The sequence below is a fragment of the Seriola aureovittata genome, chromosome 9, assembly GCF_021018895.1.
Source record: "Seriola aureovittata isolate HTS-2021-v1 ecotype China chromosome 9, ASM2101889v1, whole genome shotgun sequence".
Lineage (NCBI taxonomy): Eukaryota > Metazoa > Chordata > Actinopteri > Carangiformes > Carangidae > Seriola > Seriola aureovittata.
This window is the reverse complement of record NC_079372.1, coordinates 6,855,993-6,876,900: the sequence shown is the minus strand read 5'-3', so window position 1 is coordinate 6,876,900 and position 20,908 is coordinate 6,855,993. Positions and strand designations below refer to the sequence as shown.

The following is a 20,908-nucleotide window of genomic DNA, read 5'->3' as shown; positions in this document are numbered from 1 at the left end:
TGGATGTTGGTATGCCTCAGGCTCACTGAGCTTCTCATTAGTCCTCCATACTGCTCAGAACAAAAGGTGTCCTGGCCACAGTGCGTGTGTCTATGTGTCTGGGGTGTGTGTATTTTCCAGAGGCTATAACAGCAAGGTTACACCACAACTGCAAACAGGCAAGCTTAGCAATTAATACTCTGAACCTAAAATAAACTGCAACTGACTGTTTCACACTAAGAGACATATATGAGTAATGAAGCTTTGTACAGAAATATGAACTCAAGTGAAAAATATCAGTACTTTGTGATTACTGAAAAGATTTATTTTATATTTTTGAGCATGTAATACTGTACACGGTTGCAGCAAATATATAGAATATAATAATATGAGCAAAATACTTATTCTTCATGTTCAGCTTTAAAAAAAACATGCAAATCTATTCAGTCTATAAAGTTTTCAAAGCCAGTCAACTGGCGATGAGTTTCCATCAAAAGTAAGACTGAAGAAACAAAATGACTCCTGTTTCAGGCACAAGGTACAGGTGTAAACAGTGTCCCGGCTCCATAGTTTCTGTCCAAAAGGGATCTTTTCCTTATGCAGTGATCTCCTTTCTGTCAGGCAATGACAGAAAAAAAACACATCCATGCTTACAGTACTTCAGGTTCCTATGCTTTGTGTGACATTGTGATTACGCTCATAGGAATACAAGAGTGTCTGCAGCACTTGCTCTCAGTCCATTAATCCGTAATAGCTGTTGGCCGTTCTGTATATCCCATCATGCTGTGCACCACAGAATCAAGCCGGTGGATCTGGCGTCTTCTACCCCTCACCACTCTGACTGGTTCACTCCCGGGGAAATAGAAAGGCCTGAGGAAGAAAGGAAAGATTTTTAATATTCAGATGTTACTTTATATGTTGGACACTGATGGCAGCCGATGGTGTCACGACAAAGTGCATTTGTAGTGAGTTATATCACACTGTTACCACGGCTACTAAGTTAATTTGGGCACTTGACTACTGCAGCTCTCTTAAGGAAGCATCGGCGTGGATTCCTGGACTGTGAGCTCATAGTTCAAACTTACACACTCGGTACATGAACATTTGAGATTTCAGCTCACACTTTCAGCACATGACACTGTCGTCGTATGACAACAGCCTAAATATTGAGAAGCTGAAAAGATACATGGGGCACTCGGCCCTGTTCACACCACGTGCTCAATCGTCTTCATGTCAGTTAAATACATAAGAGATGGCTGTGTGTGTGTGTGTGTGCGTGTGTGCGTGTGTGTTTGTGTGTGTTTAAAAATATGGCTGCCTAGTGAGGGAGAGGCGGGCAGATGTTATTTTGGAGGCTCACATTGCATCGTAATTATGTCCTCAAGTGAGAGTGGGTTTGTGTCGTAAGAAGACTGTGGTGCAGTCAAGGCAGATGATGATGACCGTGGTAAGGAAACATTGACATGACTTTGACTCCACAGTGGAACATCTAAACACTGAAGTGCAACTTGTAAATAACCTTTAGCATGATTGTAACCCGAGGCTTGGGGGCTTCTCAGCCATGTGCCGCCTCATCCCCAAGAGTCTGGATGTTTTCATTCCATCCAATCGCCTCACCAACTTGTTTCAGCTATTAGCACCTCTTCTACCACAGAGGAGGAGATTATCACTGCTGCACTATTTGGAGCCTTTGAGTCTTTGATGGCAAATGGTTGAAAACCTCTGGAAGGAAGTGGGGACAATTTTACCTTTTCCTTTGAGGGTTTTCAGTGATGCTTTGACATGAGTTTGACTGCCAGTCTCAAAGTTGGTACTGAGAAAGAACACGAGACATTCCAGCTACTGGAGGGTGTGGTGTTACATTCAATCTCCAAAACCCCAAAATTAATAACATTTAAGCCTTCATACAGCACTAACTAAATGGAAGAGAAATCTTAATCTTAAAGCCTATTACAAACCCAGTGTATTTCACCTTTCACCTTCCCTTACCTCAGAGCTCCACATCCTCCCCTGTGCTGCCCAGGTGTGCTGTGGACAGGTGTCGGTTCCTCCCGGTCTGAATGGCCTGCAGGTTCTTATAGCGCACCAGTGCCAAGGCAATCTCCGCGTTCCACGCCGTGCCTTCCTGCGGACACCGAAAGTCAATTTCCTTCCCCGTAGCCATGACCACGGTGAAGTACACCAGCCCCCGCTTGTACTCCACACAGTCCACCGTGACCATGCGCTCGAAGCGGAGCTCCTTGGCTTTGGAGTTCCACGCCAAGCCCGGAGCATCACCGTCGCCGCCGCCGCCTTTGCAGTTTTGCAGGCGCAGTCCTTCCTCGGTGAGCACGCAGCGCTTCTTCTTCCACAGCTGGAGGAGCCCGCTGCTGCGCTTCTCCAGCCTCCCGTCTCTCATCACTTTCACCGGGAGAGACATGGCCAGCCTGAGCCACAGTCCTGAGACAGAGCCCAAACTTAGGAAGTGTCCAGCAGTGGTGTTCCTCAGGATGAATCAATTAAATATCTCATGTGTTATCAGTGTTAAAAGTCCACCAGGTAAAAAATATATCAGTTTGAAGCTATAGCATTTGTAATGGCAGCCTACACAAAAACTGTCAGTGAATAGATCCAATCCGTGCGCAATGACAGCGCACCGTGGAGCTTGGTAGGCTGGTCTGCGTGGATATGTTTGAACATGCCCGGCTCCTCTGTGGACCTTTCCCCCCCACAAACTGGAACCACACCGCCTCCTCCCGGTGACGACAGCAGGAGATCCGGCCTGTCTATGAAATTCCCTACGCGTGCGCGCGCGCGCGTGTGTGTTTTACAGCACTCTGTGTGGTGTTTATGTGTTAACTGAAATACAGGTCGGTGGGTTTACCCACCTCCCACTTATGTCTCGGGGCACCTGCCCAGAAAAAGCTGCCAACCACACAAGCTCGCACCTGTCACTATGACTAAACTTAAAGAAATAAGTTAAATCACTTTTAGCTCCAAGGAGTGTTTATGACAAGCAGCTTTCTCCTGTCTCTGTTTGAGAGCTGGAATGTGTGTGGGAGGATAAGGGTGGATAAGAAGTCAAATGTTGTAATGTTTGACTGTGTGAGAGAGAAACAAAATGCAAGGAAGACATGCTTTTACTGAGCATATAGAATGATAATTAATAGGTCAATTATTGATCGTTACTTTTAATTGGTTTAATGTGTCAGTAAGGAACTGCTGGGGACAGACATTTCCAATTGTTGCCTATATAGATACAACATTAACATACCCTGAAATAATAGTGGGTGTGTCTGAAAATGCTGAAAGGCAACTTAACATAACTATGGTAAAAGTAAAATTAAGTGGAGACAATGTCCACATTTTCATACCAAACTTTTATTCCTCTAAGGTTTCATTTCCCCGCCGTGCTGTATGAAGGAAAGGTTAACGATTGCAAATCGATGGCAAATTCTTTTTTTTCACATCCTTCATGGTAACATGGCTTTAATGTGACAGATGAGCTCTGTGGGTGGAGTGAAGTGGTAATTCCCTCACTCTTACAAGATGCTAGACTTACCTTATGCAGACCCAGCAGCATGATGTGTCACTGTGGTGTTATGTGAGGAATGGAATGAACACGTGTCATTCCTTGAAACTGAAACACACACAACATCGCCCTCTAAACTACATTACTTCCGCGTTCTTTAAATATATATAGTTTCACTCATATGTTCTTATGTAAGTTTGCACCAATTAAGAAAAAAACTGGCACCAAAATCATTATTTTTTTTCCATTGTATTTATTATCATGCTGTTTGGAAGGCATAACATAAAAACAGGCAACATGTTGTGAATCTTGTGATACCGAGATTTCGTTTGGAGAGAGAAAAACAGCCCGACAAGAGAATAAGAGGATGATACATTTCAGTTAGACCAGATAGTGCAAATCATCAAAGCAGCTCTAAATAGATAGATACTTCAGTATTGAGTGTGATGTATGGGTCAAGATTAATATAAAAGCAGAATTAAACACCTTTAACTTGTATGCGACTAAGATGGTGGCATCTGTTCCACTGTAGAGTTTATAAAGCAGCTTTTTAATCAAGCGTGTGTCAGGTAGCCTACATGTTTACTGGCAGCAATCTGCCCTCTGCAGGAAGAAGATTGTACCGCAGTGCTGTGGAAACTAGTCGGCTCTACTGCGTGTGCGCCAGCGCCCCGGCGCCCAATCCGTATCCAAATCCCTTGGGACCAAAGTTTTTGCCATAACACCCTGAAAGACAGAGAATAATGTCAGAAGGCGCCACGCTTCGGAATCAACATCATGTCCTGTCATACAATTCACATCATGAGTTAGAACCAGCTAGCCCCATTTAATTAGCCCCATTTGGCCATCAGCAAATAATGCTGAAGTTGGTTCAGTCTGTTGAAAACACAAAAACGTTTAGTCCAGATTGGATGTTTTTTATGCTTTCACAAATAAAATAAGGATTATCTGAGAGGGGGGGTTATCTGAAAATCGGTGCGATAAACGTTGAATCTGTAGCTCAGTATCGTAGGTTAAGTTTACCTGAGCTGTCGAATCAGATGCTACGAGTCATAAGCTAACGTTAGCGTCGTCTTCAAAAAGGAAATCAAAAGTTACTTTTAATCCGCAAACTTCTCCTCCACCGTCATATATCCACAGCAGGTAAACACTAAACTCTTCTAACCATGATAATGTATGATAATGTTGATGTATAAGAGGCACCAACCGGGGCTTAAATAATGTTGCTAATGTTAGCTAGGCTATTTGTTTACATGAAGGATTGCAACAGGTAAATCTTTTTATCATACAGAAGAATGTTTGAGGATTAGGATTAGTTATATACTCAGCTGTGTTTTGTGCTTTTTTGTGGTTGTTTTGTATTTCTTTGTAGTTTTTTGTCGCTTTGTTGTTGTTTTGCATCTCCTTGTAGTTGGTTTGTGTCACGTTGTTGTTGTTTTGCATCTCTTTGTGGTCGTTTTTTGTCTCTTTGTTGTCATTTTGCATCTTGTTGTAGTTGTGTTGCGCCTCTTTGCAATCGTTTTGTGTCTTTTGTGTAAGTGGTTGTTTTGTCTCTGGGATAGTTTTGCCTGTCTTTGTTGTCTTAACTAAGTTTTGTGTCTTTATAACAAAATCTAAAGAGGCTGTGGCCCAGGCGCCCCCAGACCCCACTGTGCCCAGTAGATCTGTTCAGAAATCCATTTGTGCCAATTAATGAATTTTATTTATAGGAATTAATGGTATAAGGCTGGTAAGTACTCACAAAAATGTGATGTGAATATCAATGAATTAATATGTACCATACAAATACTGGGTAGAGGCAAAAAAATTTGAGTTAAGAGTTTGTTGTGCCAAGCCAAAATGATCAGTATGTTCTCAATTCAATATACACAAAAATCTTTAATTTTAAGGACGGAGTATAACAAGCTTTTGAGCTGTATTTTGATACTTATATTGTTATTGGGTTCTTGAGGATATTTTTCTGTGTTAGTGGGCCCTCTGCTGTATTGTTGTGTTTATTACAATCCAGTCATCCACTCACAAGCTACTAACAAAACATAGCAGTTCATTTTCTTACCAAAATGTCTGTTAAGCCTGGAGGTTTTAGTATTGCATCCAATCTTGCTCTTTTAGTAGTCAAACTACTGATGTGTGCATCCCCTATATCACTTCTTTTTCAGACTAATGCAGCCTGAATGGATGAACATGGGTCATCCCCCCTGGCTTCAGCACTCTGGACCAGCATTGAAAACAGTCAGTAAAGTAAAGCTACCAAAGGTTGTAAAGTCCCTCACAATAAATAGATTATTGGCTGCAGCTCTCAACCATAACTTCATAGTGCGAACATTGTTGTATGGGAATGGTATTACAGTTCCATTAAAAGACCAAAGTCAGAAAACAAACCCAGTAAAACTACAAAACCTTTTCATCTACAATGTTAAACTCGCATTTGCACAACAGTGCAAGTCAACAGCTTGACATCAACCCATGGCAGTAGTCTGATAAGAAAAGGTCAAGTATGTGTTGAAGATTGCTTATTCAGTATCAGAGACACGGTGTCCTTATACTTGCATAGCAATACTATGATTTCATCTGCAGTCATTCTTATACAGGAGGTGAAGACAGTGAAGTTTTACCTTTGCAGTAGATTTCACCGTCTTTATCAGCTAGTGTGGTTGACTCGAGGCTCTTCCCACATGTGGCACAGGTGAAACATCCAATCTTATGCCATGACTGCAAATAAATAGAAGATCCATTTTAAAACGGGCTCATTTTTGCATGCTTGTGCGTGCATGAGTGTGTTTGTCCTTACACTCCCAGCTCCAATCACTTTCTCCGCAGCATAGACGGCCTTGCCACAGCGAGGACACTTGTCTGAGCCTCCAAACTTCTGAGCCATCTTGGATGGGTTTGAGTTGGTGGTAGGGCGATGAGGACCGGGTCTGATGGAGAGAGAGAGAGAGAGAGAGAGAGAGAGAGAGAGAGAGAGAGAGAGAGAGAGAGAGAGAGAGAGAGAGAGAGAGAGAACATAAACATGGATAAAGGGCATTTAAAAGATATCAAGAAGTGTGTGTGTGTGTGTGTGTGTGTGTGTGTGTGTGTGTGTGTGTGACTCACTGTTCATGTGTTATACCCAGAGACTCTCCCTTGTCCATGCTCAGGGTCCCTGCACCCTGGCCATAACCGTAGCCTTTTGGCCCGTATTTCTTTCCGTAGCATGCCTTGCAGTAGATTTCATCCATATGAACAGCAACAGTTGTGCTGTCCAAGTTCTTCCCACACACCACTACAAAGACAGACACATGCATGCATGCACGCACAAACACACACAAACACAAACACACACCCTTGTTTTGCATATTTGTGGACATGTTTTTTGAGCTCATTCATGTTTTGAAATAAGCTTAACTGTTTCCTTTTATGGAACAGTTCTCCCAAAGAGACATGTTCTCATCTAAATTCCATCACAGGAATGTTTGATTACGACGCAGCAACACAAATAACTCGAGTCAGAACTCCATGAACCTACACATTTTTTTAAGTTGAGGCAAAGAGAAAATTTGTTTGTTTTATGGATTTTAATACATTTCTTTTAACGGTATTCATTTTGTATATTTATGTAGTTACTTTAGAATTTTTTAATTCAAAGGGTATGTGTGTATGTCTTTTAAGATGCAGAAAAAAAAAATACACTTAACTGTAAGTGTGGGTAAGTTATCATTCTTCTAGTGTTTTTCTTTAGGAATATATGAGCAACAGTCCACATTAGTTTAGTATTAATTGTGACTGTAATGACAAGTGTCAGAAATTCAGCAATTTCCTCACTGACAATCACAGGAAGCAGCAAAGAGTTTACTCACTGCACAGGAAGCAGGACCTGTGGAAGCTCCGCCCGTCACAGAGTACCTCCTCCGCAAAGTAAACTGTCTTCTGACAGCGGCCACACTTGTTTCCTCCTCCTAATGGCATCCTGCAGTAATGTATCCAACACAAACACACAAAGACACACACAAATACACACGCACTGTGATTAGTCTGATGTGTAGAAGACTATTAAATTTTTTAATATTGTCCATAATCCTACCTGAGCAAAGAGTCCACCCCAGAGTTATTTATCTGTGTTTTAGTGAGGGATAGCTGATGGTGATTTAGATGGTTAAAAACTGGGAATAGGCTGGCCTGGTTGAGAGGCCTTTTAATTTAGGCTACGTGTGGAACTAGCCTTTAAATGGAAAAAACAAATGGATCAACAAACTAATAAATTCCTTTACGTGGCCATCAAGGAAACACATTTACAAGAGCTTGTGTTGTAAGAAATCCATTTAAACGTCCATATTTGGTTGCCTGTAATTTTGGGTTTGTCAGACCAGGCCCAGAGACTGTAATTCCACTCCTGCCAGTTCTCTGTGGCTTCTGTAGGAGGACCAGCAAGCCAGAAGCGGGGGGGGGGGGGTTCCTATTTGAAAGTTGATGAAAGTTGCTCTCTCTTGAAAACTTAAGACAGCCAATGTGGAAAATGTGACTTTGTGAGGAGCCTTTAAGTTGGTGTGATGTGGAAGACCCTGGCATTGTGCCTGTTACTACCCAGTGTGTTTCCCAGCATGACCCTCCCAGTCCATTCTCGTGTGTCCACATTCCTGACCGTGCAAACCCTCCCACCTCCCTGCCCCTGGCTCACACCGTCTATTCCCTGCCTGCCTGACCGTCTGTCTCGTTCTGCTTCACTTCAGACCGGACCCTTCAATCTGGATTGCACGTTTGTTTTATCAGGAAGGAAATATGTTGAGGAAGAAGCTGCAGCTCTACCTGGGGCAGCTTCTTTTTCTTTTTTTTTTCATTTTTCAGTGGTCAGAGGGTGGAGTTGAGCTCGCAGTGCAGAGTTTGATAAAGTTAGGCCATTTCCTATCACCCTTGGACACGCTTCCTGTTTCTTATGTTTTTGCTTTAGCAAGTCAGAATATACAGTTCATTATATCATCCCGTGACTCACACACAGAAACCTGGACGTACCAAACTGTCTCTCACCGTTCCTTCAAAAATAAATACAACACTCCCAAATTAAACATAACCTCTTTGCTTCTGACACCGGAATAGTACTTAATGTGAATATGAGCTCATGGTATGATATTAAATCTTAGCTCAGAGTGAAGCACTGGGTGGAGTGCACTGTGCCTTTCTGTCATTGTAAGCACTAACTGTTTCAGTCTATTTCTGGGGGTTATTTAAAGGCCAGACAGTGAAATCTTAAAAGAGATATGGAATTAATTAACTGCAGAGGAGAAGTAATGCAGTTCTCTTAGAATATTTTCTTGGATTGTAGGTGAATGTCATCCCAGGCGATTTGTTCTGTATGAATGTATTAGTGTTACATAGATATTATTTATATGGTAGAAAAAGAGCTTAACATATAGATTTATCAGGATTCTCAAGTATTAAATAATTTGCACATCGTCTATCACATACCATATTGAAGTGCTGCTACTAAGGGAAGCTAATTAATGAAAAGCAAATACAAAAAAGTACAATAATTTGGTTGTGTTTGCTTGATCATTGAGTCTTTTGCTTTGTACTTTTTGCTGTCTCGTAGCTCTGGGTTCAAAGTCAGTTAAAATGACAAAAAGTGAAACTGAAGGCAACTCAAAAACTACACCTAGCGTAGCCACAGAGTTTTGAACTGAATACGGTCCAGCCACAAAACTGAAGACGTACAGGATGTGAAACATGGAGTAAAGTCAAAGGCCTCTGCTGGAGAGAATTCATATTAACAGCCACACAGATACCAATGGGCATTTTCAGGATTATTTTATGTAAAGGCTGGTAGTTTGTGTATTCTACATTCCTGGAAACAAAAGTGAATGCCAATAAAAGCAGAAAATGTCTGGAATGTTTTTTTACCAGAGGAAAAATATCATTTTGGAGCTTTCCAGTAGCCCAGCTAGGAAAACACTCATTGAAGTGGTGAGTCAGAAGTGTCAAATAACGTTCTTTTGTGTCATTTTACAGCAAATTTTGAAGGCAAGACGATCAATGAGCAGAAGAAGAAGAAGGCAGAAGCTTGGACAGGAGCTGAGTGTCATGATGTGAAAATGACTCCCAACTCCAAGCTCCCAGCTCCAGGATAAAGTGCGTAGAGCAGAAGGTGAGAAAAAATGAAGAAGAATATGACGAAACATGTTATCTCAGAAAGGAGGCAGGGGAAGTTAGTCAATATGTCTTTAGATTCGTGCAGATATGGGCTGCTCTGACTTGTCATCACTCGTCATCTGACAGTGTATATTGACAGGCTATACAGAGTTGACGTGACTGGCAGGAGCATTCTCACTCAACAGGCTGAAAGTATTAGAGCACTAGGGGCAGTTTTTTTGAGAAAGATGAGGGTCATGGTTGCTGGTCTTATAATCCAGGTATCTGTTCAGTTATTTGTGCTGTATGCTTGAGGATAAAATGTGGTACATGATAATGGTGGCCCTGCAAGTTTAAGCATGCAGGGACACAGTGAGTTGTACAAGAATGCTCAAATGAAACAGAGCAAAAGAGAGGTAGGGAGCGCAAACTTGGTGCAGATCAGGAAGTCCGTTCATGAAGTTGATGTGAATGCATGTGACATCTGTCTGATTTAGGCTTTCCAGATTAATATCAGTAAGACTTGCAGAGGACTCTCTTTCAGCTTGTTCATTTTGCCACTTAAAGCAGACAGCATAAATATCTTTGTGTGCTGTATCAGGTCTTATTGTTTTTGTTGAGTTACTGTTTAACTGAATTCTTTCTGAGCCAAACTAGCATGTGATACCTCTTTTAACTTTAACACGCCATAGCTCTTCAAACAAAGAAGCCTCCTCTGGACTGCCTTGCACTACAGCTTTAGGGAAAGTACTTTTATATAGTGGCAGAGTGTTTTTCCCATCATGCATCGGCAGAAAGACAAGGAAATTAGATAGAGGCAAACAGAAAGCAGGACGCTTAAGTAGGTGGTAATATATTAACATTACTTACCTGCAGTTAGTGGGTGCTGTCAGTCAGTGATGATGGGCAGGCTGAAGTTTGACTCCTCGATCCGAGTAGCGTTAATGCAGCTGCCAGAGTGTGTTCAGGAAACCAGCCGGTCCGGAGTTAGGTGGAGGAGCTGCACCTTTAGCCTGCAGGAGAACGGTATCCAATTCTGTGACTTGGTCCTATTTGTCCAGTGATAGAAACAGGCTCAGACAGACTGCTGCTATGTGCTTCTCTGCTCTTCCACTGTTCCAGATGTGCCCAAGGGGAGGCGCCTCTGTTGTTGCCATTCCAGTATGCAGACTTAGTGTGTGTTGAGAAATGGGAGTTTCTGGCTGACTGGGCAAGTAAGAGAGAGAAAGAGAGGGAGAGAGAGGGTGAATGGGGAGGGAACTATGTATTGTCTTGCACAGTAGAAATATTTTATGCCTAAAAAGAATTGGTGCTAGAACAGGAAGATAAACCATACGCTGAAAAAGTATAAAGTAGCACAAAGGCATACACTTTTGTGTAACATTTTCTCTTGACATGAGATCATCTCCTGAGCTGTGAGAGAGATTTACATGACAATCAACAAGAGTTCCACATTGCTGAAGCAGTTTTATAGTGTTTAAGTTGTCTGTCTTTGTCTGAAAGCATCCTGCAAATTCTGAGATTGCCTGGTGAGGGTTAACAGACACATGCAGTGTGTCATATCCAAACCTGAGAGAAGGACTGTTTACAGAAATATAGGGAGAATAACTTTAGTCTCCTCCTATAGAGCAGTACATATGACCCTGAATGACCCTCTGATTATTCTTGATGTTGTCAGATTTTGTTTAACTATGGATATTTCTCTTTCTTCTCTTTCCAAGTTTAATCTTATGAGCCGGTAAAATTCTTCGCTCTACCTCTGTCTAGAGGTTAACCTTTAACAGATAATCAGTTTGAAGAGTCGGGACGGTAAATCAGCTGTTTTCCCTCTTACACAGCAAATAAGATGCGGTGTCAAAGAAATGCCAGCCTTTGTACTTTATCACCACAACCTTAAATGACCTTTGGAGACTAGCTGTTAAAGGCCACGCAGATATGCTTAATGGATGAGAAGGCATTACAAGAAATGGACTGTGGAGCTGCTTGCTAATGCAGACGGAGAGAGCAGAGTGGATGATGAGCATTCAGCTCTACAGTAATTGATATCTGCTACCATCATGTGGTCATTGTGGGAACTGAACATCAGTAAAAAAAAGGCCTACAGACAAACAGTGAGATACTTATTTGTATGTGCGTTAACAGTACCAACACATTACTGCTGTTTGTTAGGATGCAGGGCTGCAACTGTTATTATCATTATACTTAAATCTGGAGATTACTTTCTGAATTAATTGTTTTGTAAGAAAACAGGAAGTCCAAGATGACAACTTCAGATGTGCATTTTTAGAAATATTTTAGGAAGTTTTGTGTAGAAATTGATATAAGTTACCTGCAGGGAGGGCAATAATGGCAGTCAGTTGGTTGTAGATAATGGGCATTATTAATTTAAAATAGCGGAAATTATTCGTCAAATAGTCAGTTGATTGCCTGATAATTCATCGGCAACTATAAGAATTTATTTATTTATTTATTTATTTAATATTAGCTTTTTCCGTCATATCCAATGTGGGGATTTGCTGTTTTCTTCAAATAAACTAGGCATGTTTCATTTTAATTGAGAAAATAATCAGCAGAATTGATAATGAATACAATTATTAGTCGCAGCCCTATATGTAGTCAGTCTACTCATTATGGTTGTCAGTTCTTGTAAATTCCACCTGTAATTCATAACTAAAGTGACCATGTACTTCACTAACAATACAACAATGGTTTTATCAGGAGGGCAGCACTGTAATTCCCATCCATCCCTTTTCTACCGCTTATCCTCTAGTAGGGTCGCGGGGGGGCTGGAGCCTATCCCAGCTTCTTTTCAGGCGAGAGAACATGCAAACTCCACACAAAAAGATCCCACGGCCGAGCCGGGACTCGAACAGCGCTAACCACTGCACCACCATGCAGCTTCACTGTAATTCCCATATGAATAAATAATAAATAATAGTAATATAAATCACTCAAATAATAATAGATTAAACTTTTGAACCTTTGAACTGAAAATCAAGATTTGCATTAAGAAATGTAAAATGTGCTATGGAAGCAAACCTGTACAGAAAAAGACTGGTAATAGAAGATGGGATTAGAATACATATTGAAACAGCCACACACACACACACACACACACACACACACACACACACACACACACACACACACACACACACACTTTAAGAACATTATTCCTCTTCAAGGACAGACAAAACTGCTGTAACTGGCTGATGCGCATGCATAGAAATCTCGATGAAATGTTTTGTATGCTGTATAATTCCTCTGCAGCCTCAGCTTCTCAAAACATGTTGAGGCAGTGGGAAGTGTGGTGTCTACTACTTCCACCTTCATCTCTGTGGCTGGCATCTCCCACCCTTTATAAAGCTTAATGAGGCTCTTTAGCTCAGCTGGAGACGCTGTGTTAAAACAGCAGCTGGTCAGACAACACAGAATCTGCTGAACAGACTTCATGATAAAGTCTCTAAACAAATATCAAAGTAAGTTTTCAATAAAGGTTTTCGCGTAGGCAGACACTGGACAGATGTCTGTGACGTCTGACTTATTGTCATTTTCTACTTTTTGGCTCTCAAAGACGACAGCTACAGACGAACGCCATATGATGCAATCCAAGATCATCTGGAATCACATGTGACTCAGACACAGCTGTATTCAAAATAATCTTATGATCTTCTCAGGATCTAATAATGGTGCAATTTACAGTGAAGTGAATAAATCTGAACTCCTTAAAAAGTTTATTAACCATTTTTTATTGTAACAGTAACTTACATTTTAGGTAAAGGCAATCCAAAACGTCATAAATCTGGTGCTGTGGAGTCAGAGAGTTTATCAGACCTCCACAGCCCACTCCTCCCCTCTGATTGAGGCTCAAGGCTACATTAGCTACATTAACACACCACAATCTCTGACTGAACTGTCAGCAAGTGGCATTGTGGGTAATATAGGATAGGATACTTGAAATAAATCAGGTAATATCACTGGTTGTGCTGCCCAGCACTATTATAGGAGTGCAATGCTAAGTCGCTAGAGTTCTCTTTTAATGTTAAAGATGAATTCCCAATTTTATTTAGGCTATTTATGATATTGTGTACATTTTGGAAATCAAGGGGCAATATTCAGTGTCACTGTAACAAATCAGTAAATGTGCCTTTTATTTATCAGCAATTATATCAACATTTCGGTGCTTCTTATTTCCTTTCTCCACAGTAAATGTTGTTTTTTTTTTTTGCTCTGTATGTAGCATGAGACCACTGGCAGGTGTCCCTTTGAGTCAGTACCTGAGGTGTGACTTGTGCCTCTGATTCCCTGGTAAACAGGGTCGGGATTACACCTCTTCTGCGAATGAGAATTGGCCACAGTTCTTTCTCTTTTAAGCCTTTTACAGAACTGATTGATTTGATGCCTTGTTTGCTTGATAACCTGCAATACAGCACGCACGGTGTAATGTACGCAAAATAATAAGTTAGTGAAGTGAAAGGTTATTAGCCAGATTCTTTGATTCTCTAATCTCAGCACAATGTACAATGGTATAGTACATTTTCAGAAGCAATGATTAAATGTGTTCATATGCAGCTTACCTTATGATGCCAAGAAAAAGCTGTAACATGAATGAGTGATGTCAGTTGAACAGTTTAATACAGATAACCATCCAGGCTCCAGGCTTCTCATGATGGGCAGTTGGATGATAAAGGTTTATTATTGGATTTTGTTTCAGACGGCAACGGAGAGAGGGACTAGTGACGGATGTGGAGAGACAGGAGAACAGAAGTGAAATAAATGCAGAATAAATAGAGAATAGATGGAAAATCCTCTCAAATAGTCAGAAAGAAAAAGTGACACAGAATTATATTGATTTCCAGCAGATTTTAGGGAAAACATGGAGATCAGAATCATGGTTTGAAGTAATGTCAGCAGGGGGCGGTATTTGATAGGTCCACATCTATTGTTCGACTATTGCTGAAGTGCGGAAATATTCCGAAAGAATGAATAGAGACCGATGGTGTGGTCTTCAATAAACTTCCTGTTACGTAGTGATTGCTTGACTTAATAATTAAAATGTAGTTAAGTTCTTCTTTAAAAAAGGACAATTGGCATTTTGCCTTTATCTTTACATTTTAGGCTTCTGCTTGTCCAAGAGAGAGATCAATCAGTAAAAATGAAACATGCATGACCCGGAGAATAACATGGAAAAAGGAAGAACAGGTAATTGTCAGAGGGAGGTTGCGGCTGTGCAACCTGTGAAGATGTGTGACTGTTTGTTGTCAGTGCTGTTTTTGGGACAGGGTGGGAATTTCAACTCCCTGTGATCAAAGCTGGTTTAACTTGTCAGTGCAGATATTGTAAAAGGAGAAAGCGTGTAGAAACTTACCCTAAGGCAGCTGCGTTTATCAAAGGGCACACAAGATGCCAGTCAACTGTCAACTGATCACAACTAATGCTGGGCAGTATGACTGAAATCGACATTATGATATAAATTAGACTATTCCTCCAGTATTTCTATTATTATTATTATCTTTTATTTACTTCATACATAATTAAAGACTACGTTAAACCTAAAATATTGACCAGATGTCTGTGTTTGCTGAAGACTTGATTTATCCGGGGACCTCCAGGCAACTGGTGGAAAATGGATGAATGGAATCTTTAATAACTTTAGTAATGATGATACATCCATACTAAATGTGCTAATATTAGTGTTTCACCACAATCCAAAAATCCAAATGAATATAGTGATTCATTCATTATTCATTCATTATTTATTTTTTTCCATCACTTCATTGTACTCTTCAAACACAAAGTTCTACAATTAATATAAGCTTTAATATTTAACAACATCATTCACATTTTATGATTGAAAAGGATCAGAAAGAGGAAAAATATCACCAGCAGCCCCCAAAATACTGCACCTGATCTGGGAATGCCAATACTTACAACAATCCTTTTAAGGCACATGTAAACAGCAAAATGCACACATACACAACCACTTACAGAATATCAAACATAAGCATCGCGTTCATTTATTTGGTGTCTGCACATGAAACAACATTTGAAAAATTCTCAGAAGAATTCTGCAGTTTGACCACACACACTGAAAAACACATCTGTTCTAATGTAATCTGTGCAAACTGAATTTTGAAATAACATTTCCTCCAGGTATCATCATCTGTTGAACCTAACACAAACAGCCTCTGTAATAGATCTGTAATGTAATAAATAACAGGAGGTCGCTGTTTAGTTCCTGCATGGTGAAATGATTACACCTCACCTCCAGTGCATCCCAAGTTATTTGCCAAGAACTTTTTCATAGCAGACTTTGGATAATTTGAAATAGCACAGTCAAAATGTCTGCTGTAAAAAAAGATGACAGATTAAAGAAGGAGATGTCATGATCTGGGGTGAATGGATAGATTTAAAATGCCAATAAACAAAACAAAAATATTCAGATGAGTGTCCTGCTTGTGCTGCTGTATTTAACAGTAGTTCCTTATTTTACTGTCAGGTTTTTAAATCTTTAACTGGCTTCATCTCAAACTGGTATACTGTAGTGAGGCCATCAAGTGCAGTCACATGAGGCTCGGTCATACAGTCGTACACACTATAGAGACAAACTCAGGATGCTGGTACACTGTGGATGGAGAACTGTGGTAATTAGATACAAACTTTCACAGGGAACTGGTGACTTCCTCTGAGCTGAATCAATGCAGTACTTGTCCTGTCTCTTTGTGTGTGTGTGTGTGTGTGTGTGTGTGTGTGTGTGTGTGTGTGTGTGTGTTTTTATTTTATTTTATTTTACTCATCTCAGTGAAGCTACACATCTGAGGCCTCATGTTCCAGACAGTCAACATGTTAGAGTAACCCGCCCACTACCCCCTCACTCCATCCCTCCAGATGCCCCTTGGGGTGACAGTGATACAAGTGTCCCATTGTCACAACAGCGTCTGTCAGGGTCTGTCTCTCATGGGGGTGGGGGGGTGGTGGTCATGCCTTGGGGGACATCAGCAGATTAGCTATGACATTAAACCCCCTCCCCTCAACACACGCACACACACACACACTCATTGCAGACTCATGGACGCTGCTACCCATAATCCTTCTGTTTCAAGTCACTTCCCGTTTCATGAGCCACCGAGTCAAAGCAACAGATCATTTCAGTGTGTTTTGTACTGGGAGTGGTTGCTGCACATAACATCATCTCAATCTCCTGGGAGCTGGAAAAACAGACGAGGGGCCTCAGCATTAATGTGCGTATTTGGAGGTGAGCACTTACAGTGATTGTGGGCTACAGCCTGAATGGCAGACTGAACTGTACGTCTGTGTATGTGGGGGAAAGAGGGAGGAGGGGCGCGTATGTGCTCAGTATGCATGTGCTATGTATGTATGTATGTATGTATGTGTTTGTGTGTGTGTGTGTGTGTGGTGGGGGGGCCTGTGCTCTCTGGGCAACGTACTGTGTCCTAATAGCTTTTATCAGTTTATCATGATTGGCTGATCAGTTGATTTATTTATTTGCATGCTGCTGTTTAACTGGGCCACATTTTCCATTATTTATGTATTTAACCAGCAGTGACTTACAGACAAAGTCAAGTGTGAGCACAGCCAGTCGATGCCTGATCAATATGTGATCAGCCGGAGAGCTACGAGCTGTAATTCACCGCAAGATCGAGACTGTAAAGACACACGCAGTGAGAGAACATGACATGATTTAAACCGTACTTAAAGCTGGTGGATATATGCTGTACAAATGGGGCATTACAGACACATTGTGTGAGTCTGATCCCGTTAGTGTATCACAATCTTCATTAAACATTCAGCACCGTCCCTTAAGTCAGTGTGTCAAACTGTAAGCCAGCTCAGCAGAAATATGAGAAGAGAAAACAGACGGAGAAAAGGAGAAAGAATAAGAGACACAGAGAGAAACACAGATGTAACTGTGGGGGAAAAGATCGACTAGCAAATAAAACAAAAGAAAAACCACAAAATAACCAGATTTCTCTGTTAAACTCGTAACAAACAAAAAAACCTGTGAGTAAATACAGGGAGATGATGTCCGGTTGTCAAAATAGCTGATAAAAACGTCTTTGGGGCCTGTTGAGTGTTTACCATGAATGAAGAAATCTCAGTTTTAGGCGCCCTGGCCTCACACAGAACAGCACTGACAGTCCCAGCAGCGTGCCTCACTGCTGTTACCTTTAAACAACATTTCCCTCTGTTTGTAAACTGTGAGCTGTGGCCGCATGTGATGAGAATTTTACAGTCTGTGATTGATGAAGACGGACACACAGTCTGGTCCAAGGTCAGATCTGGGGGGTGTGTATTGTTTCTCTCTGTCTGCCATCTGGGGTAAAGACGTCAAGAAGGTTTTCTCCGCACGTGTTGATTTCTCCATCACTGCCTCCTGTTTCCAGCCTCTCTGCTCTTTAGCATCTCCTTTATTCCCCTTTGTTGCTCCCTCTCTTCCCTTCTCATTAGAGGTGTGGGACAAATTAAAGGAGTGATGGATGGGCTGCTCCTCCTTCAGGGTCTTGCTCATGCAGACATGTGCACTGAGTACAGACACAGATAAAGACATCAGATGTATGTGTGTGTGATTGTGTGTGTTGTCGTCAGCAGAGTTATCATTAGAATACTTCTTTTTTTTTTTTTTTTTTCTGTCTTTTTTCATCCCGCTTTCTCTGACCACCAATTAGGCCTCGAAAGCCGGATGATGGGTTTGGGCTTTTCACATTTGTGGCCACATCTGCTTAATTACCATGTATTACTCACACTATACAGGCAGCCATGCACGTGTACACGTACAAACACACACACACACACACACACACACACACACAAACCACACTCATCCAGCTAATGGGCCTGCCTGTGTCTGCCTTGGCTGAGCTTATATTTCACCTCGGAGAGGGAGGGATCACAGCCAACAGGTCCATTACCGAGAGAGAGAGAGAGAGAGAGAGAGAGGGAGAGAGAGAGAGAGAGAAATAGCAACTGCGATGAAGGGAGGCAAAATAGAAAGAGAGGGGCGGGGATACGGCTGCAGGCGTACTGCGGCAGCAGCAGAGCGGCATGACGTGATAGAGGAGAGGAATGACAGACAAGAGACACACACAGAAATACACATGCTCGCAGCTCAGGGGCCTGCCAGGCAGAAGTAGACAGAAGCGAAGGCAGGGACTCAGCTGGACGCACTCAGCAGCATACAGATTGGACACGAACTCACTTGATGCTTTGTATCCCAACGCTCGCAGAGGGTGAGTGTAGCCTTGTGTTTATTTTTACTTAAGTTTGAAGTATTTAATATTTCTGCTCGGGCATGTGTTAATTTGAGTGTTGCTGTTTATCTTCCCCTGTGTGTGTACATCTCTTCTCGTCTTCTCTCATCTGCGCGAATCCAACTGTGATCCTGTGGACGGATCAATACAAACACTGCATCTTGACCTACGAACATGTTCACCAGTGGTCTCGCAATCGGCAGCGTAGCGGAGGGATGGCAGTAGAGTGAAAGAGAGAGGCGAAACAGAAAGAAAGGCAGAGCTTAAGTGGGATGAAAAGAGGTGGAGAGCGGATGAGAGAGGTGGGGGTATCCTATTAACCAGGGGTGACATGATGTGATCAGGCTGAGTCAGCATTATAGTGGCTGTATGACTCAGTGCAGCATGCATAGCATACATACTGTGTTGTGTGTACATCTGAGGTCGACGTGTTGAGGGGGATGTGGAGAGGATCTGCAGCAGCGAATCTGAGTGGAGGGAAACTGTTTGTGCACACATGGTCATGTTTATATTGCTGGTAGTCTGGTTATGCTCTGCCCTGTTTAGTTTGTGGGTGCTTGTGTTTGTACCGCTATGCTCGCTTCTATGATGAGTACATCTGGAGAGTGTGTGTGTGTGTGTTAGACGTGCATCTTTCTCCTAGTTTGCGAGTGATTCACACTCCCTCTGAAGAAATCTCGAGACTCCTCAACCGATGACTTTTCCATGTGGTTGGACTGTGCTGCTCTGAAAGCCTTGTGACACCAGTTTTGGTCATTTTTATGTTTTGAACTGGGTTAAGTGGTAATTCTCAGTGAATGAAACGCTTACAAAACCCATTGAAAAAAAACTTAAAAAACGTGTTTCTGCATAGTGGATAATAGCTGTTAGATGACTTAAATGCCATGTTGTGTCAGGATGGCGATAGTGGGTCACTGTAAAATAAATTTCCATCTGGGTCACTGACTCATGATAACATAAATAGTCCTCATTGTTCAGACAGACACTTTGTCTGTGTGTGTGTGTGTGCGTGTGCATGTGTGTGTGCGTGTGTGTGTCTGTGTGTCTGTGTGTGAGTGTGTGTGTGAATTTATGATTTTTTTCTTTTTTTGCCAAAAGATGAGAACACTGATTTGTGTTTGAAAGTGACTTTGAAAATGAGTCACTTTGGTACGGGGCCCCCTGATTGGATGAAAATGTCATTCTTGTTTATTACAGCTTCCTGTCTTGGTGAATGGTGAGGCGGTTTGGACCAATGGGAGGGCAGCGGTGAGGATGCAACAGTGATCCAGGAAAAAACAGCCCATTGTTCCTGGGACGTCGGAGAAGTGTGACCTCCCTCCTGCCGGCTCCGCGCGCTCGGCCTAACAGCACACCGAAGGACTCGGCACCCCATTGGCAGGTAAGATACACATGTGGGGCAGCAGCTCTGGCACATGACATTTCTTCATAAGCTTTTATGAGCTTCAGATGTTGTTATTTTCATGCTGTGGTGACTTCTAAGAAAACTCTGCCTTTCCAGGAATCCTGACAGCTCGTTTTAGTGTCTTTTGAACCGGTGTGTGTCACTAGCGCACTGTGAGATGATTTATGACACACACATTATCGCTGTTGTTTTTGTTTGTTGTCATTACAGAATAATATGATAATTACATTAATTTATGGTCAACTTTAGAGATTGGGTGACACGCACAAACACAGGCACTGCTAATGCCCTTCAGTTCACAAACAGAGAGGTCTGTGCTAACGCTTCATTTATTGATTTAGTGATGAGTCAGAGGGTGTTCGTCACAAGGCTCACCCTTGTATGTGAGCCGTGTGTGTGTGTGTGTGTGTGTGTGTGTGTGTGTGTGTATGTGTGTGAGAGAGAGAGAGAGAGAGAATGAGAGAGAGATGGGATGTTTCTTTGATCAGACGAAACTCAGTTCACGCTTTGTGTGTCATGGGACAGAGAAGCTAAAATGGTGTAATGTAGTTATGAAGTTAGAAGCTGACATCTAATTTCCAGCTGCCACGCTATGCTCCTTCTTCCCTCCTTCCAGAAAGTACATACCCAAAACTGTTTCCT

General features: G+C 41.8%; 3 protein-coding genes across 10 annotated transcripts in view; 1 reads left to right on the top strand and 2 right to left on the bottom strand.

Annotated features, from left to right (window-relative positions):
• Positions 1–279: 279 nt before the first annotated feature.
• phlda3 (pleckstrin homology-like domain, family A, member 3) lies at positions 280–2,686 on the bottom strand. The gene is made up of 2 exons (XM_056384286.1): positions 1,969–2,686; positions 280–849 (listed from the first exon to the last, which is right to left on the bottom strand). Exon 1 carries the CDS (start codon positions 2,396–2,398, stop codon positions 1,970–1,972), a length of 429 nt encoding a protein of 142 aa, XP_056240261.1. The 5' UTR covers positions 2,399–2,686; the 3' UTR covers positions 280–849; position 1,969.
• Positions 2,687–3,723: 1,037 nt separating this feature from the next.
• On the bottom strand, positions 3,724–10,772 carry csrp1a (cysteine and glycine-rich protein 1a). Its single transcript, XM_056384282.1, has 6 exons — positions 10,463–10,772; positions 7,330–7,439; positions 6,587–6,755; positions 6,282–6,411; positions 6,106–6,202; positions 3,724–4,216 (listed from the first exon to the last, which is right to left on the bottom strand). Exons 2-6 carry the CDS (start codon positions 7,436–7,438, stop codon positions 4,140–4,142), a joined length of 582 nt encoding a protein of 193 aa, XP_056240257.1. The 5' UTR covers position 7,439; positions 10,463–10,772; the 3' UTR covers positions 3,724–4,139.
• The window catches only part of LOC130174418 (neuron navigator 1-like), a 98,395-nt gene continuing 87,012 nt past the window's right edge, over positions 9,526–20,908 (top strand). For 5 of the 8 annotated variants that reach the window (XM_056384221.1, XM_056384220.1, XM_056384217.1 and 2 more), the window contains exons 1-2: positions 18,703–18,840; positions 20,059–20,242. The gene's annotated coding sequence lies outside the window, so the exon portion shown is untranslated. Of the gene's footprint in view, positions 9,609–18,701; positions 18,841–20,058; positions 20,243–20,908 lie in introns of those variants that run through there. The other 3 variants (XM_056384214.1, XM_056384218.1, XM_056384222.1) reach the window with 3 other exon arrangements.

Coding starts and splice junctions, on each gene's coding strand:
- phlda3 (XM_056384286.1), bottom strand. CDS start 2,398: ATGTCTCTCCCGGTGAAAGTGATGAGAGACGGGAGGCTGGAGAAGCGC.
- csrp1a (XM_056384282.1), bottom strand. CDS start 7,438: ATGCCATTAGGAGGAGGAAACAAGTGTGGCCGCTGTCAGAAGACAGTT. Junction 6,756..7,329: donor CAGGTCCTGCTTCCTGTGCA/GTGAGTAAACTC, acceptor CTGTCTTTGTAG/TGGTGTGTGGGAAGAACTTG. Junction 6,203..6,281: donor AAGTGATTGGAGCTGGGAGT/GTAAGGACAAAC, acceptor ATTTATTTGCAG/TCATGGCATAAGATTGGATG.